Consider the following 17315-nt stretch of genomic DNA (forward strand, 5'->3'; position numbering starts at 1 on the left):
ACATGCTTTCAAACGAAGCTCTAGTGGGTCTTTAAAATACAAATAACCTTGGCAAGTATCTTGTCAAGAGTTACTATAGCACTGGGGATATCTGGGCCTCTGTCCCTATTCTTGAGAGATTCACCAGGGGGGGAGCCAAAGTGGTGTGGACTGGAAAGGAGGGGAGAGACACAGAAGGGAGCCCTGAGTGTACAGGTGAATGTGTGTGCGTGCGTGTGTGTGAGGTTTACCACGATTACCCACAGGTGACATAGTTGGGTGTATGTGTCTGTTGTGACTTTGTTGTTAAGCATGTATACAGATGTTTTAGTGTCTTTGAGAGCTGGTATGGATGAATGGGTGGGTAAGCTTCTGTGACTAGGAATGAGTGAGCATGAGGGTACATGGTTTTGAGTGTTTTTCAAATGCCTGTCTGTGTATTTTAAAGTAGACAGACTGGATAACCAAGATAATTGTTAACTTAAAAGCATTAATTTGCTTTGCCTTTTTTTTTTTTTTTAAGGGGGGTGGTGTGCAGCAGTGGTTAAAAAAGACCTAATCCTTGCATGGGGCTCAGGTTACAGCTGAATGAAAAGGTCTCCTGGGGAAGACTTGTCCCCAGGGCGGCAGGGCGCGCCAGCCTGGACATTTAGTTTACCTGGTTGTTTTCTCTCCTCATTAGGGACAGAATTTTGATAAAGTCGTATATTTAGAGTTTCCAAGTAACACCGTCCCTGGGACTGGGAGCGTTCATCTGGCAGCAAACAGTGTCTCTCTGTCTCGGTGCGTCTCTCCAAGTCTCTGTCTGGGTGTAAGTGTGTCTCTCTCTTTCTTCCCCCCACCCCTCTCTTCCTCTTTAATGTGGCTGTTTCCTCTCCTCCCTGCTTCCCTGGGCTCCTGTGGCTGGCTCTCACAGTGAGGGGACTGTTCCTCCTAGCCCCTCCCTCCAAAATACAAAATGAAAACTATAACCGTGTCAGCGGGTGAGGGTGGCCCCGTGGGCCGCTGGCTGTTGCCCGCGCCCCAGCCAGGCCACGCAGGAGAGAAAAAGGGAGAGTCAGCCCCGACCCTTGGAGCCTGATCGTCCCTGACCCCCACCCCTCATTTTTCCAGAGGGTGGAGAAGGGGGGTGGACTGCTTAGAAATTCCTCAGGAATCCCTTTGACCTCTCTTCTCTCAGTGACATGTCCCCTAGGGGGATGGGGAAAGCCCACAGCCAAGGGAGAACTTTTCCCCTTCCTACCTCTCATCTCCCAAGTCTCTGCTGGGTGGAGGGAGAGAGAGGGGACAAGAAGACACAGAAGCCACAATGACTACAGGCGGAGAAAGAAAGTTATCAGCAACCCCTCAGTGAGATTGTTTCCTGAAACCTTCAGGAATCTGAGAGCATGAGAACCGGTTTGAGATGTGAATGGCTGGGACCTGTTGTAAAAGGAGCCAGCCCTGGGTGTGAGTTTGAGAATGCGTGGTGTGCACTCACTAGGGTGTGTGAGCGTGCGTGTGTATGACTCAGGGTGTGTGTGTGTGTGTGTGTGTGTGTGTGTGTGTGTGTGTGTGCGCGCGCGCGCGTTCAGTGCTCCGGTGAGAGGAAAAAGGAAGCAGGCAGTGTGCATTTTGTTTTCATTGGAGAAGTGAAGAAGTGGAATGGCTTGGTCCTGTGCCTTGAACTGGGTGTGGGGGAAGGGAGCAGATGGCTTCAGACCCTCCTGTGAAGATGGAGGTGAAGAGCTGCTGCCTGAACTCACCCCAGGCCCTGCCCCCGGCGCCGGTCCCCTAGTGTCCGGGTGTGGGCCTCCGTTGACAGCCCATACCCCTAGCACATGACCGCTAATAAGAAAGAGTCCCTGTCAGGGCTGGAAACTGCGGAGCTGCTCTGAGGCTGGCAGTGCCCGCAAGAGGCCCAGACCTGGGGACAGCTTCTTCGGGCTTGGCTATTAGACAGGAGTCTGGAAACAGAGGGACTGCCGATCCTTGTGGGGGGAAGTGATACAGCTGCCAACCCAGAGCTGTTTGAGGGGTGGGGGAGCTGGGTGCTTGTGCCAGGAGGGAACGTGGACCCTCCCCTTGCCCCCTTTGCCCCCTCTGTCACCAGACTGCCCATTCTATTCATTTCATGCCCACGTACTGCCAACCCCACAAGGCATGGGGTGGGGACTACGGCAGGTACCAGTGGGTTTAGGTAAATGCAGAGCCCAGGAATTGGGCCCTTTGAGGAGATAACTGAAATTCTCCTCCTCACATATAAAGTGGACGAGAGTATCAGTAGGGTCCTTTTCATCTCTGAGATTATGCATCTCTTCAAAATGCTTCCTGCTGGGTGTGGGGGTAGAAATCCTTCCTGCTGATGGTAGAAGACACTGTAGCAAGCCTCTGTCCTGCAGCCAGGCCTCCCCAGGCTCCTTTCCTGAATCTTGTACCGTTTTCTCCCCGATTCCCGCTTCATGGTTCCCTGCCAAGTCTAAGTCCTCCACCCCAGTTTCCTGGGGCCCCATGTGCCTGGTAGTTCTTACTGTGTCCTTAAGTGGGGTATTTCCCCTTGGAAACAGTCCCTGCAGCATAAGTGTGTGCTTCTATGTGTGTAAATGTGTGTGTCTCCCATAGCATTGGGAAGTAGAGCTGAAATGTTTCTCTTCTGGGAACTGAAGACCAGCTGGGCAAGGCCCCACGGCCCCAGTCCTTGGCCCCACCCTGTATTCTCAGTTCCAAGACTAGCCCTCTCTGTGCTTCTCCAGCCTAGATGTCTCCCCTCTTCAGGCCACGGCACTGCTCTGTAGCTGCCATTGGGTTTGCACTTTGGCTCTACAGGTGGACGGACGCCCCTGACCTAGGGTACCGTGGCCCTCACTCTTCCCTGTGCTTTCCCTGTGGCTGGAACCAGGGCCCTGGAGAGCTGTGGGGTTGGGGTTTCAGAGCCCTGGGCCAGGGGCTGTCTGCATCTGGGGACAGACCTGGACAGGAGCCGCTGGGCTGGGGAGGAGATCCAAAACAAGGAAACAGATCTGAGGGGTCCCTGGAAGAAGGTGGGGTGTCAGGATATGTGGGCTTGGGGGGGAGCGGGAAGGAGCGGGGTGCTTAAAGCACAGACCCTGGGGAGCAGGTTTACAGAGAGGACGCTTTTACAAGTTTCTAATTATATTTATTTGGAGTTTTCCTCTGGCGGTCTGAAGCTGTTAACAGCAGGAACCTGTATCCCTGGTGTTTGTTTTTGTTTCTAACCAGCTGCTTGGCCCAGTCTAGTGACTCCGAGGGCAGGAGACACCTGCCCACAGCCACGTCGCCCACCCCTCCTCACGGCAACGCCGTCTGCACCCACCACGGTGCAGCCAGTGCCCTCCCTGCCCACACTCAGCCCTGCCCTCCTCCCGGCTGCCCCCATGCCCAAAGCCCGGAAGGACCTGCACACCTACTGCCGACTCCCCCCAGGAGCATCCTAGAAAGTTCCAGGCCATTCCATGATTCTGGAGTGGATGCTTGCTTCATGCTGAACCAAGTGCTGAGCTGGAGTGCGCGGTGGGGGAGGCCACAGTGACAGCTAAGGCATGCGTCTCTCCCTCATGTGTTTATAAAAGGCAGTGTGCAGTGAGAGAACACCAGACTGGGGGTCAGAAAACCTGGGTTTTCAGACACTGGCTGTTTTCTCTTCCCCAAGATATCATCTCTGGGCTTGTTTCTCATCTAGTCAGTGGCAGACAGGACTGTTTAAGGATCACATGAAATGACCTAAGTGAAAGGCCTTTACTGGAATTAAACATCATCTGACATCATCGTTTATCTTGTTATTTTCCACATCAATGTGAAGAGATAAGACTGGTCATCATGAAGCAGGGACTCTGCACGCTGCCTGACTCCCTCTCCAGTGTTCTGTCCTTTCCTCTCCACTCCCACTCCCTCTACTCTACCCATTCTCTAAAGACCTCTGACTCAGGGTGGTGGGTTTAGTCCACACTGAAAGGGAGAAAATTATTGTCCATTTGGGGGCATATTCAAATAAGCAAGGATCTGGATTGGGGATCAGGTAGGACACTATGAGGCTCAGCCCTGCACCTCTCCAGTTGCCAAGCACCAACTGCTTTTCCTGGCTCTTCAGTTGAGCAGGCTAAGCTTGGATAAGAGGGAAGTGCACTTTTTAAAAACAAGAAAGTGCTCTGTCCTCTCTGCCCGTGGGGTCATCTGTGTGGTTTCTGGGCTCTTTCCAGGCCTCCTCACCCCTGCCTGGGCTTTGTCCAGGCTGAGGATGGGCCCAGGCTCTGGCTGGGGTCACATCCCAGTTCCAAATTGGGAAGACGGCCTGATAAGCCAGAGCTGGGGAGCCAGGCTCGCCCAGTTCCTCTAGCTGACCTAGAGGTGGAGCAGATGTGCACATGTCGCAGGTCAAGGTATCACAGGCGACAGCTGGGCTCGCTCTACTTCGAATGTTACTTGGACATGGGAGGCAACATGGAGGAGAGGGTAAGAGAACTGACAAGGAGTAGCAGTGGAACCATGGCCCCTGGTACCCTGTCATCGGGTGTTAGCACGGAGGCTAGGGAACATCTATCTAACAAGGATGCACTGAAGAGATGTTTGAGAAGCCCCAGGTAATATCTGAAAACCCTGAGGTCCTGTGAATTCTGTAGGATTCCCTAGAAATCCTATCTTAAATTTGTCGGTCCCGATCTCTTCTTACCTCAGCACAACCAAATAGATGCCTTTAAGTGGGTATCTTCCCTTCTCTGAGTTTCCTGTCTGCCTACCCTTAACTTAGGACTAAATTCCTTGGGATTGTCTTCTACCCAGAACAGTGGTAGGGTTACAGAGGAGAAAAGAAATGAATTTTTTCTCTATAGAAACATAGAAAAGATGCCAAAATATAGACCTCATCCACTCACCCACAACCCATTCATCTATCCATCCATCTACACATCTGTTTAGCAAATATTTACTAAGTGCTTTCAATATATTAGTTTGTCTTGTTCACTGCTGAATCCCCAGCACCTAGCACCAGTGCCTGGCATGTTGCGAATGCTGTTTGTTGAATTGTTGCATAAATATGCTCAGCTCTGTTCTAGCTGCAGTACAGGTTTCAGAGATTCAGAAGCCATGGTCTCAGGGAGCTCACAGCTTCCTTTGGAAGATAATACACAGAAACCAAAAGTTAAATAATGGTATCAGTTCAGTTCAGTCACTCAGTCGTGTCTGACTCTTTGCGACCCCATGAATCGCAGCACACCAGGCCTCCCTGTCCATCACCAACTCCTGGAGTTCACCCAGACTCACATCCATCAAGTCAGTGATGCCATCCAGCCATCTCATCCTCTGTCGTCCCCTTCTCCTCCTGCCCCCAATCCCTCCCAGCATCAGAGTCTTTTCCAATGAGTCAGCTCTTCGCATGAGGTGGCCAAAGTACTGGAGTTTCAACTTTAGCATCATTCCTTCCAAAGAAATCCCAGGGCTGATCTCCTTCAGAATGGACTGGTTGGATCTCCTTGCAGTGGTAGCATATAAGACGGAGAAGGCAATGGCAACCCACTCTGTCTTGCCTAGAGAATCCCAAAGATGGGGGAGCCTGGTGGGCTGCCGTCTATGGGGTCGCACAGAGTCGGACACAACTGAAGTGACTTAGCAGCAGCAGCAGCTGCATATAGGACGTATCTGTACAAGACAGCAATTGGTCAGAGGATGCAAGGACCTGACAGTAAAATCTCCAGAGTTAAGAGAAAGGATAAATTAGAGAAGGCTACCACAGTCAAAGGCAGCTTCCCAGCAGGGGCACCTGCACTGGGTCCAAAGTGACGGGTGAGGTTCGAAGGCATCTCCGGAGAGGAAAATAGAGGGACGAGGCAGACCCCACACACATCTGGGGCTATCCTGGCTGGGCAGGAAGAATGCCACAGCCATGTGAGCACGTGAGGGCGTCAAGCAAGCTGCTCTGGACCTTCTCACTGGGCCCAGTAAATTTGTCCACAACTACCCCCAGCCCCTCTGAGTTCAGTAAGGTGACCATGGTAGTAACCTAAAGGTGGAGTGGACTCTTCCTACAGGCATCTGCTTACCTGCAGCCTGCATTCCTGCTCATTTCAGTGGTGGTTATTCCAAAGCTGGACCTGGGCAAAATTTTTAAGCAGACAAAGTGTTTCCTTGGGTGTCCTCCTGCTTGTCTTTTAGGGTACACTTCTCCATCCTCAGAAGGGAATCTTAGGGCTCCCCGTGTCATATTACTTCACCTTTTCTAGTCTGCTCTAACCCTCGTATTCTCTGCCTCATCCCATCCCTCTTTCCTACATTTATCAGAATTTATGGAGTGCTCTAGTACTCTTGCCTGGAAAATCCCATGGATGGAGGAGACTGGGAGGCTGCAGTCCATGGGGTCCCATGGATGGAGGAGACTGGGAGGCTGCAGTCCATGGGGTCTCGAAGAGTCTGACATGACTGAGCAACTTCACTTTCACTTTTCACTTTCATGCATTGGAGAAGGGAATGGCAGCCCACTCCAGTGTTCTTGCCTGGAGAATCCTGGGGATGGGGGAGCCTGGTGGGCTGCCGTCTATGGGGTCGCACAGAGTTGGACACGACTGAAGCGACTTAGCAGCAGCAGCAACATGGACTGCTCTGCTAGGTGCTGAAGCAAATCCAGAAGAGACATCAGATGGTGCTAGGAAAAGCTGCTGCCATTACAGACCTGTGCATTCATGCCAGGAAGAGTGAGACAGGGAGGTCTTGGCTCGTCTATGGTGTCTCTGCAGCCACCACTCTCCCCTAATTCAGCTTATGAGCCAGCCCGGTGCCTGAAGTTGGGGTAAGGACACAAAATAATTGCCTTCACAAAGGACTGTGGAGGGCAGCTTTGTGCTTCCCAACTGGCCTCTCACCCGCTTTGCCCTGCTCCCAAACCAGCACAGGCAGAGCAGGCAGTGACGCAGATGCCCCCGAGGATATGTCTCTCCAGATTCCCTGTTGCATCACATGTTCTCCTGGGGCTGCATCTCCCCACACCAGGCCTCCAATGGGGCTTTGATAAGGGGACTGGGGGAGAGGACAGGGGTTCAGAAAGGATACTGTGGGGAAGGTTGGAGAGAAGGAATAAAAATAACAAGCCTTTACTGAGCACTTACTGTATGCCTGCACTGCAGTACTAAGTACGTGCCAGGTATTAACTCATTTGATGTTCCTGGTGGCCCCATAACCAGATGCTATATCATTATTCCCATCTACAGAGGAAGGAGCAGCTAAGTTCAGAGGCTGGCCAAGGACCACACAGACATGCATGCAGCTGGCATCTGAACAGACACAGCCTCACTCCAGAACCCCTTTTCTCAAATACTCTGTCATGCTGTTGCCTCTGGTCTCTTGCTGGCTTGGGCAAATAGTCTATCACATTATCTGAGATGGGAAAGGAAGACAGACAGCGGTCCAGCCTCATTCTGGAGATCCCGATGCAGCTGGTCCAAGAGAGTGACCACACTTTTAAAAGGGGAACCCCAGGGTGCAGCCACTGGTCTAAACCAATCCACACCCGACAGCATCCCCTGGTTTGTCAGGCCAGCTCATAAACACCTGCACCCTGAGAGAATGAACTAAGATGAGACTGTGCCCACAGGTGCTGAAGGGATCCCTGCAGGACAGGTTGTGAGTGGGCAAGATGTCGGGGGAGGGAGCCTTGAAAGAATGGGCTGGCAAATGGAAGACACTGGATATGATTTGGGGCCCTACTTCAGAAGTCTGTTTTAGGATTGTTCTGCTGCAAAAGATTCCATCCAAACAGTTGAAGGGTCCCTTCCTCAGTCAGTAACCAGTCAAGTGAGGAGAGCTGAACATGCCACACAAGATGAGTGAGCTGAGGCAAACCAGGTCTCCTCAGACCTGGGACTCACTGGGAATAGGGCTTACTAGGAAGAGCTTTTGGGAAGACAATTTTTGAGCTAGGTTTGGAAAGTTGGGAACAGTGCGTCTACAAGAAAAAAGAAAGGACTGCATCTCAAATGCAAAAAAATGAGAAGTGCAAATGTGTGGAAAGGAATTGAAGGGTTTGGTGTTGGAGAGGGCAAGTATCGTGGGCCGAGAATGGGTGGGGGTAGTCGAGACGGCAGGAAAAGCTCAACTGCCCAAAGGGTCTAAAGGCTCTTCCAGGAGGCCCAGGTTTGCTGCAGTCAGCATCGGGAGCCACTCTAGTACTTGCGAGCACTGGATCAGCAGCCGAGGAGAGAACAAGGAGCTGATACGGACCTGTTGTAAAGCCCCAGATGATTCAGAGACAGGTGGGTACCTCTAAGATGGCCCCAGAGGAGGAGCTTCCCAATGAGTTTCCAAGGTGCCCTGCTGGCTGCTGGGGAAGTGGTGAAGAAGCACACGACGGGAAGAGGGCTCAAAGCAGGATAACAGGATGGTTATTAGTCACTGGGATTGCCCTGTGCTCTGCACCTGCCTCTGAGACTCACAAGTTACCACAGTAGAGACAGGACCTGACGAGAACATCTCAAACTTTGGATTCCATTTCAAGACTGGAATTAGTTGTTAAAAGATATTTTCCCCACCATGGGGGCGCGTGCAAATAAATGTGGGGAAAGAGAATAAGGACTTGGATCTCAGAGTGCCTTGTCTTTCTTCATGCATCTAACTACACTTGAAATTTCCTTTCCCCTTCTAACACATACCCAGCTTCCAAAACTCAAACTTGAGTCCCACTCCAAAGAGTTTTTTTAGCCTACTTCAGTTCAGTTCAGTTCAGTCGCTCAGTCGTGTCCGACTCTTTGAGACTCCATGAATTGCAGCACACCAGGCCTCCCTGTCCATCAGCAACTTCCGGATTTCACTCAAACTCACTAGGCCCAGGGTATTTCTCATTCAGAACTCCTAGAGCTGAATAAGGTTCCAATAGAACCTCCTGTGCTGTTGGAAACGTTCCATACCTGTGCTGTCGTCCACTAGGGTAGCCTTTAGCCACATATAGCTATTGAACATTTGGCCTGGGGCCAAACTTTACATTAATTTAAATTTAAAATATCCCCATGTACCTAGTGACTACTATCTAAGACAGCATAGTCTTAGAGCACCTATTGTCTGAACCAATGATTTTATACTTATCATCTCAAGCTTCCATGCATTAGGAACATATTTACTAAATACTTTATTAGGTACTTTATACAAATTATCTTTACACAAATTATCTCATCAACTGTTCACAGCCTCTCATGAGAAGGCTACATTAAAGATTATGAGAAGGCTACATTAAAGATTATGAGAAGGCTACATTAAAGATGAAGAAATAAAGAGAATTGGAAAACCCTATTAAGTGGCAGAGCTGAATTTGTATTTTAGACTGAACTAATTCGGGAGTTTAGGCTCTATGATAGGGTGTTTCTTAGTACCACTTTGTCTTCATCAGTTGGACAGACTGATTCTCCATGTAGCCTCTTACTGTCTACAGAGGTCCCTCTTGCCCTCTCCCATGAACTAGAATCCTGTGCCGCCCTCCTCTCTATCCATTCACTTTGGGGTAACTTCCTAGGGTGGACCAGCAGGCAGACACCATCACTGCACAGCCTGAGGGAGGTGAAGAATAAATGTGAATTACAACAATTAAATCACTGGGCATGGTGGGCTGTACAGAGGGGTCAAAGAGAGTTGGAGGATAGAGTGCAGAGCTGAACAGAAGCCCAGAAGACTTGAGGCAGGTGTTTGAGAGCACTCTTCAAAATTTCACTTCTCTTCTTAGCCCTAGGAAGCCTCAGTCCTGCCCCTGAAGTACTTGAAATAAAAGAACAGATAACTGTTTCAAGCTAGGACTCATGGGTGTCTATACATTGGAGCAATTACTGGTCCATTCATTCATTCAGTAAAAAATATATCAAGTACCTTAAGGATTTAGATTCAGTAGGTCAGCAATCGAGCCTGAGAATCTGCATTTTAACAAAAGCTAAGCAATTCTGTGGCCCACAGATCACACTCGGAAGTTATGATCATTTTCTGAAAGTAAAAGAAAAAACAATTTCTTTTTCTTGCAGGTTGCTACACTTTCCTGGGTTTTCCCAGTTCACAGCTGGAAGTGGTCTCTTCCTCTTCTGATCTTCTCTGTAGTGGAGATTCTCAAGCCTGGCTGCATATTAGACTCACCTGGGTAGCTTTAGAAGCCTACTGATGACCACGTTTCAGCCCAGACCAGCTGACCGGCATTTCTGGGGGTGGCACTTGGGCATCTCCTAGGTGGTTGACTCTGACATGAGCCACGGCTGAGGACCCCCTTTCCTTATTCTAACGCTCTCGCGGCACTCAAACATATCCTGCTTCATGTTACTCGTGTGTTTCTCCTCTTGGCTGGGCTGAGTCATCTCTGAACCGCCACAGCCTTTAGTTATAAAGCATTTCAGCTGAAACAAACATTTCCCCCTATTTCAGTTCAGCTTTATGGGCATCATAACATTGCCCCAGAAGCTGCAGTCTTTTGCCCAAAGGTGACAAATTATTCTTTCCTGTGTCCTTTCTGAACGTCGTCTTTTTCTGCCAGGTCTTGGGTGGCCCTTCTTCAGCGCAGCTCTGTGAGTGGCAGCTTGTGTCAGAGCGAGGTGCACCTGGGATTGGATGACAGCACTCAGGGTGGTGGGATGGAGGGGCTTGGATGAGTCAGCCGGAGAGCTGCAAAGACTGCACTTATCAGGCTTTGGGTTGCTGGTGCCAGCCCCTGCCAGCTCCTAGTCCCTCCGCTGTTGACAGCACAGGGGCCTCGGCAAATCTTCCGGGATGGAGCTTCTTTCCTTTAAAGATTCTTGGCGCCATGGTGGGCAAGTGGGAGCAGGCCTGGTCTCAAACAGAACTGTGAGGCAGAGGAAGATTCCTCAGATGCCCTGTCTCCCTTTCTTCCTCCTTTAATTACCAGCAGTCACTGGACACTGCCACTTGCCCAGAGGCCACTGTCCTCATGCCGTTCTCTTCCCATCCCTCTAAGCCTGCTCCTCAGAAAGGTAAACTAATTCACCCTAGGTTGAAAGTTTCTAATCAAGTTAAGTGTGCTACCTACCCAGTCCAAGGGTTTTTTGTTTGTTTTTAAATCAAAGAGGAGTGTTTCAAATGATGGAATTTCAGCTGTCATTGTGGATTAAGTATTTTTGAGGGGAGTGGGGGTGCTTTCTGAATTCCTGAAATTACAGGGTCAGCCCACTCTGAAATCAGAGAGGTGTGGGAGGCCACCTGCTTCTGGAGGGATTGCTGTCTGTTGTAGAGGAGAGGGGATTTTGCCCCGAGGAACCACCTTCAAGACACCCCTTGGGAGGCACCAAGAGAGGGTCTCACACGTCCCTTCTGCCCCTGCCAGATGTGGACGAGTGTGTGGAAGGGACCGACAACTGCCACATCGACGCCATCTGCCAGAACACCCCACGGTCGTACAAGTGCATCTGCAAGTCTGGCTACACGGGGGACGGTAAACACTGCAAAGGTGAGGCTGGGAGGGCACCTGGAGAAGGGAGAGCTGCCAGAGGGGGAGACCGTGCCCCCGCTCTCAGCTGGCCATGCTGTGCAAGAAGCCCTGCACTCCCTGCTGGCGTGGGGATGGGGCTAGAGGAAAGCAGCTCCTTCCCAGAGAGGGTATCGTTTTCTAATTTGCACAAAGACACCATATATACATGCTCAGGCCCGGGTGGGAACAGTTCACAGCCATACAACCTGACTGGGTGAGGGGATCAGGATCACGGGACTAAGGCCTCAGGTTCCCTGCTATTGGAACTTCTGTCTTTAGACCCTTACACCATGCCCCAAAAGAATGAGAACAGACAATTTACCCTAGGGCAAATTCATACTATAAACAAACACATCTCCTCATAATTAAAGCAATGCAAATTAAAGCAGTCTTGAGATGTTATTTTAAATTTATGACCTTCTGTGTTGGTTAAGACTTCAATAGACAAGGTATACTCATTAATTCCCGGTGACATTATAAATTGAAAAGTGATTTTGTCATACCTAGAAGGAATCTTGAAGTCATTTATACCCTCCAACTCAGGAATTTCATATTTAGGAACTTATTTAAAGGAAATTCAAAGAAACAATATATGAGAGAAGATGTTTTTGATGCATTATGAGAGAAAAATAAATGAAAGGAATCTAACAATAGAAAAAAGGGATTAATAAATTATGATGTAACAACATAATGGAATATTTTGCAACCATGTACAGTGATAATTGGAAAGATCTGATGAAGTATAAAAATGTTTATGACTGAAGTTTAGATGAAAATAGCTAAATGCAAAATGGTTTGTAGGCAATGAGAGTAACTATGGAAACAGAAATACACACAAGCACACACACATACACAGAGGTTTTGTATTTTTTTAAAAACCACCATAAAGCTGAGCCCAGGGATGGACGGTCAGGGGGATGCAGGTGGGTCCAGCTGCCTCAACTATTTGCCCACAGATGTGGATGAGTGCGAACGGGAGGATAATGCAGGTTGTGTGCATGACTGTGTCAACATCCCTGGCAATTACCGATGCACCTGCTATGATGGATTCCACCTGGCACATGATGGACACAACTGTCTGGGTGAGCGAGGGGTGAAGGTATGGGGGCAGGGGATGTCTTGTGGAGAAGGAGATGTTTTCAGCATTTCCCATTCTCAGGCACGGAGAGGAAAAGTAAACAAAAAGCTGCATTCCCACAAAACAGAAAACAAGGTCAGCCTCCCCTTTGAGACAAGATGCTGAGGATGAAAAAATCCTTCTGAATGAAAAACATTAAAGAGATGCTGCTAGAAAGTGTTCTCAGGGGAAGGGCCAGCAGATGACAATAGTGGCTGAGTCACAGCGGGTGGAGCATGGTGGGAAGGTGGTTTGGCTCCAAGCAGATCCTGGCTCTGCTGCTTACTGGCCGTGCAGACTTGGGCAACAGGGAAGGTAATAACCACCCAAAGGGCTGCAGTGTGATGACACAATGTGCGTAAAGAGCCCTGTACCATCCTTAGGACATTGGGAAGTGCTCAGAAAACAGGAGGAATGTCATCCATGATGATGCTTCCCTACCTTAGGGTTAGGGTTCCGAGTCTTATTAGCCTTTAGCTTTTAGGGGAACCCTGTATAAGTCATCCATCCCCTGGGCCTCAGTTTCTCCACCACAAATTGTAGGAAAGAACTTGGCTAGAGTCACAAAATGACCAGGTTGGACTAGAAGGGAGCAAACAGAAGGATGGAATGTAGGACAGGGTAAGAGTAGGAGGACAGGGATAGGGAGAAGTCAGGGGCATAGGAGATGGGACGGGAACAAGGCAAAACCGAGGACACCTCCCTGGCTTTTCCTCCAGGTGCACTCCTCAGCCAGGAGCCTGCTAGGCCTGGGCCCCTCTGCCCTTGGCCAAAGAGTGAAGGACGGGGTCTCAGGGCTCAGCAGAGAGGAGGGGAAGAGAAGGCCCTAAGGAGTCGGATCCCTTTGGAGCTAGAATGGCCCATTTGGGTCCCTCTCCGATGCCTCCTGCACCAAGGAAAACGGAGAAGGACTGTGAACTTGGGAGGGTAGTAAGGCGCATGAGATGGAGTCAGGGCACTGAAGTGGGAGCCCCGGGATGAGCCTGGGGATGGTGATTTGGGGTTGGTAATTAGGGTGTGGCCTGGCAGCTCTTTCCCCATCCCTCTCCGCCAAGCTACCAGACTTTGTTTTGTTAAACCAAAATAGGAGAAAGGCTAGGGAATGTGGCAGCAAGCCCAGGCATGGGAGAAGGGGAGGAAGGACAGGGCCATGGTCCCTCCACAGAAATGGCCCCTGCCCCACAGTGAGTTGAAGCTCACTACCTTTCCCCACCCGCCCCCTCCAACCTCAGCACCATTGCCAGAGCTCTCCCCGCACACAGAGCCCTGAGTCCCTGGCTGCTCGTCACAACCGCTGCTCACAGGTCTTGCCCCTGACCAACCTCCATCCTTGTCTTCATCTCTGCTCCTCTCGCTCTGCCTCCTTTCCTGATCTCCTCTGCCTTCAGACCCAGTTTCAACAGGTGAGGGAAAGAGAGGCACGTCTTCCCCTGAGTGAGCCATTCTCGCATGTCCCCTCCTCACTCGCCGCCCCCTGAGGGTGGCAGTGGGATGTGAGAACCGCCTGGCTTCCAGCTGGGTGCTGGGTTTCATGGAAGGCCTGGCTGCGCCCGCCTCACCACCCGCCTGTCCTGCGCAGATGTGGACGAGTGTGCCGAGGGCAACGGCGGCTGTCAGCAAAGCTGTGTCAACATGATGGGCAGCTACGAGTGCCACTGCCGGGAGGGCTTCTTCCTCAGCGACAACCAGCACACCTGCATCCAGCGGCCGGAAGGTCAGCCTCTGGCCGGGGGGGCCCTGGCCCCGAATGCCCGTGCTTCTCTCTGTCTGCTCAGGAGCCCTCCCTCAGTCCCCCCAGGTCTACCCTCCACTGCTCCTTTTGTCCCTGAACCCAGTCATATCCTGAGGGTTCCGTGGACAGATACTCTGGGTTAGAGTGAAGTCTGGGAGAATTCATCCGGGGCTGGGGGTCATGGTGGGATAGAGGCTACCCTGGGACATCCTCTGTGTCCAGATCTAAGGTGGGTTTGTGCCTCACTGTAGAGCACTGACTAGAAAGTTCACTTGGGCTTTTCCATAAGATGGTACAGAAAGACCCAAATGAACTTTTTTGCCAAGCCCGACAGATGGCCAAACCCTAAACCAAGGTCACCTGTCCTTGCCCGTGCCTCAAGTCTTGGGCTGGACTGGAGCGTCAGGTGGGAATATGGGGGCACATGTTGTCTGTTTCTGTGACTCCACCCTCACCCTCACACCCCTGCCCACCCCCAAGGGCAAAGACTAAGCCTAATTCATCTTTGTATCCCCAAAACCTAATATACTGCCCTGCTTGTAGTAGGAGCTTAATAAATATTTGTTGAATAAAATGTATAATAATGACCCTTGCCAATTACTCCTCACTCACATGATAAATGTTATTTATCTTCTTCCCAGTTTGACTGTAAACTCTTTGAGAAAAGAGATCATGTCTTATATATTTCTGGGTTCCTCCTATATCTACCCAGTATAAGTACAGTGCTGGGCAACTATTAGACACTATTTTTTAGTTGCTTGAAGGAGAGGGTGATCATGTAGACTTTAGGGGGCCTGGATGTATCATTCAGAATAGCTATGAGCTCTGCTCATTAGCACCGGCTCTGTGGCCAGGACAGGGGACCTGTGAGGGGGAGAGTCAGTCTCTGTGCTGCAGCCTCCAAGAAACTGTTCCAGTTCCTGAGGCTCAAGGCTTCCCTTCTAGTCTCTCCTCCTCTAGGTGCCCAAGAGCACAGCACATTCACCCCGCCCTCCTCTTCCCTTTTAGAAGGAATGAACTGCATGAACAAGAACCATGGCTGTGCTCACATCTGCCGGGAGACACCCAAAGGGGGTATTGCCTGTGAATGCCGCCCTGGCTTCGAGCTCACCAAGAACCAACGGGACTGTAAATGTGAGATGACTGGGATGGCCGTGGGGGAGGAGGGGCATGGGGCCTCGGCAGCAGCAGTAGGAAGAGACTGGCGTGCGGGAGAGGCAGCTAGCTTCGAAGGCCAGTTTCTGCGTTACGGAGAGCCGGAGTGCCCGGGGGAGGCGAGCTGACAGGCATGCCCTCTCTGCACAGTGACCTGCAACTATGGCAACGGTGGCTGCCAGCACACGTGCGACGACACGGAGCAGGGGCCCCGGTGCGGCTGCCACGTCAAGTTTGTGCTCCACACCGACGGGAAGACGTGCATCGGTGGGTGAGGCCAGTGGAGAACTCAGTCCACTTGCAATGGGGGTAGGGGTGAGGGCCCTGGGGAACCAGGGGAGGGGGGAGCACCGAGGTGGGGCTCAGCTGCTGAGCACAGGTGCACTGGGGAGTGGGCTGAAGCCCCCAGACAGTGGCAGGTCTAGTGAGAGTGAAGGGCTCACCCAACCTTCCTCCTCTCCCCACCCCTTGGTTCTGCACTGCCCCCCCACCCCCGCCCCCGGGGAGCCTCACCGTCCTCTTAATGCAGGATGAAGTGTTGACAGGTTGGGAACTATCAGCTGAGGTGCTTGCTGACCCCAGGCTGTGCTTGAGAAGGGGGAGAAAAGGTGGGGCAGTCGGTGAATTAAGCCTGACCAGAGGCCCTAGTTGTGTAGTGTGGTGAGATGCGAGCTGTCACAGCCCACCATCCACACTCAAGGGTGGGACAGAGTGCCCTTTCCTGGGACAAGATGAGTGGGGTTGCCTGGCTCCAGTATCTTCCTCTTTCTTCTGTCTCTCCTTGCTCTCCTCCTACAAATCTCCTTTCCAGTCCTCCCCGCTAGGCCCCCATGTTCTCCTCTCTCCTCCATATTCCAGTGGAGCTCGGCCTGGGGTCCTCCCATTTCTTCCCCAACTCTAGAATCCCACCCTCTCACCCTGACTTGGTCTTCTTAATACCTGGACCCCTTTTCCTGAATTCCTAGGCCTTACCTCACATATCTTTAGGTCCACAGATGAGTTCAGTTCTTTGATTCCTAATTCCCTAAATCTTCAGGGGTTTGTGTGTGTGTGTGTGTGAAGGCCAATTACTGTGTGCTTACAGAATGCTGAGAAAGATGATGGGACAAGGTGTCCCCTTGGCAAAGTGGAAATTAAAGTAGAGAGTCTGGGCAGGGGAAAGGCTGTGTCTTGGGCCGGGCAGAGGCAAGCTTGTCCTGTGGGCATGGGTGTTTATGAATGGCCATTCATCTCATGGGCTGCAACATGCTAGGGATGGGAAGGTGTGAACACAGTCATTTGGTGTGTTTATCAGAGACAAGACATTCTGTTTCAGAACCAGACTGTCTTCCAACTCACTCTAGAAACCCCTCTGTCTCTGCAGAGAGCACTCCTTTCCCCCAGACACAAGGACTGAGCAGGTGGGGCTCTTCAAGGCCTCCCTCAGGTACCTGCTCCAGAGACTTGCACACACAGTTCCAAAGTTCCTTAAACTCTCTCTTGCTACATGTTTCCCTCTAAACTAACTCTCTTAAATCTTGGAACATTTTCGGGTCCTCATGTTGCCTTCTTGAGGCTGGTTTGTTCCAGCTCCATTCATTTTTTCCCTCCTAAGTCTAATTCTTCTGCTTTCAAACCTCCTGCGATGCTCTGGACGCGCTTACACACCCTTAGAGACTCCCAGAAGAAACTGCATGCAGCCCCCCAAAAAAGCTGCATGTGTCACGACGGGGCCGTGGATGGGAGGCCGGTCCCTCTCTGATGTTCTCTCTGTTTAGATAGTCCCGGGCATGGCTGCTTTGAACATACTCCCATTAAGCTTGAGCTCTGCTATAATGCAAAACCCATCCACCCTCTGGGCCATGGCCAAGTGAGGCAGAAGAGAGCAAATAAGGCTGTTCTAAGGTTCTATGTCTTTTTCAAGT

The 17315-nt window shown here is 51.0% G+C and overlaps 1 protein-coding gene and 1 long non-coding RNA gene across 9 annotated transcripts in view; one reads left to right on the forward strand and one right to left on the reverse strand.

Moving 5' to 3' along the window:
• LOC147346637 (uncharacterized) overlaps positions 1-17315 on the reverse strand; it is a 118740-nt gene that overhangs the window by 73930 nt on the left and 27495 nt on the right. The gene's annotated exons all lie outside the window — the stretch shown is intronic.
• The window catches only part of SCUBE3 (signal peptide, CUB domain and EGF like domain containing 3), a 36872-nt gene that overhangs the window by 2901 nt on the left and 16656 nt on the right, over positions 1-17315 (forward strand). For 2 of the 5 annotated variants that reach the window (XM_086371266.1, XM_086371267.1), the window contains exons 1-6: positions 6842-8213; positions 11264-11386; positions 12364-12489; positions 14104-14238; positions 15265-15390; positions 15562-15678. In XM_086371266.1, the coding sequence (XP_086227392.1) occupies positions 7961-8213; positions 11264-11386; positions 12364-12489; positions 14104-14238; positions 15265-15390; positions 15562-15678 (880 nt within the window). In that variant the 5' untranslated portion in view covers positions 6842-7960. Of the gene's footprint in view, positions 1-6841; positions 8214-10729; positions 10914-11263; positions 11387-12363; positions 12490-14103; positions 14239-15264; positions 15391-15561; positions 15679-17315 lie in introns of those variants that run through there. The other 3 variants (XM_086371269.1, XM_086371271.1, XM_086371270.1) reach the window with 2 other exon arrangements.

This window comes from Bos grunniens, chromosome 23 (genome assembly GCF_055505025.1).
Source record: "Bos grunniens cultivar Pamir isolate PY7600 chromosome 23, Bosgru_T2T1.0, whole genome shotgun sequence".
Lineage (NCBI taxonomy): Eukaryota > Metazoa > Chordata > Mammalia > Artiodactyla > Bovidae > Bos > Bos grunniens.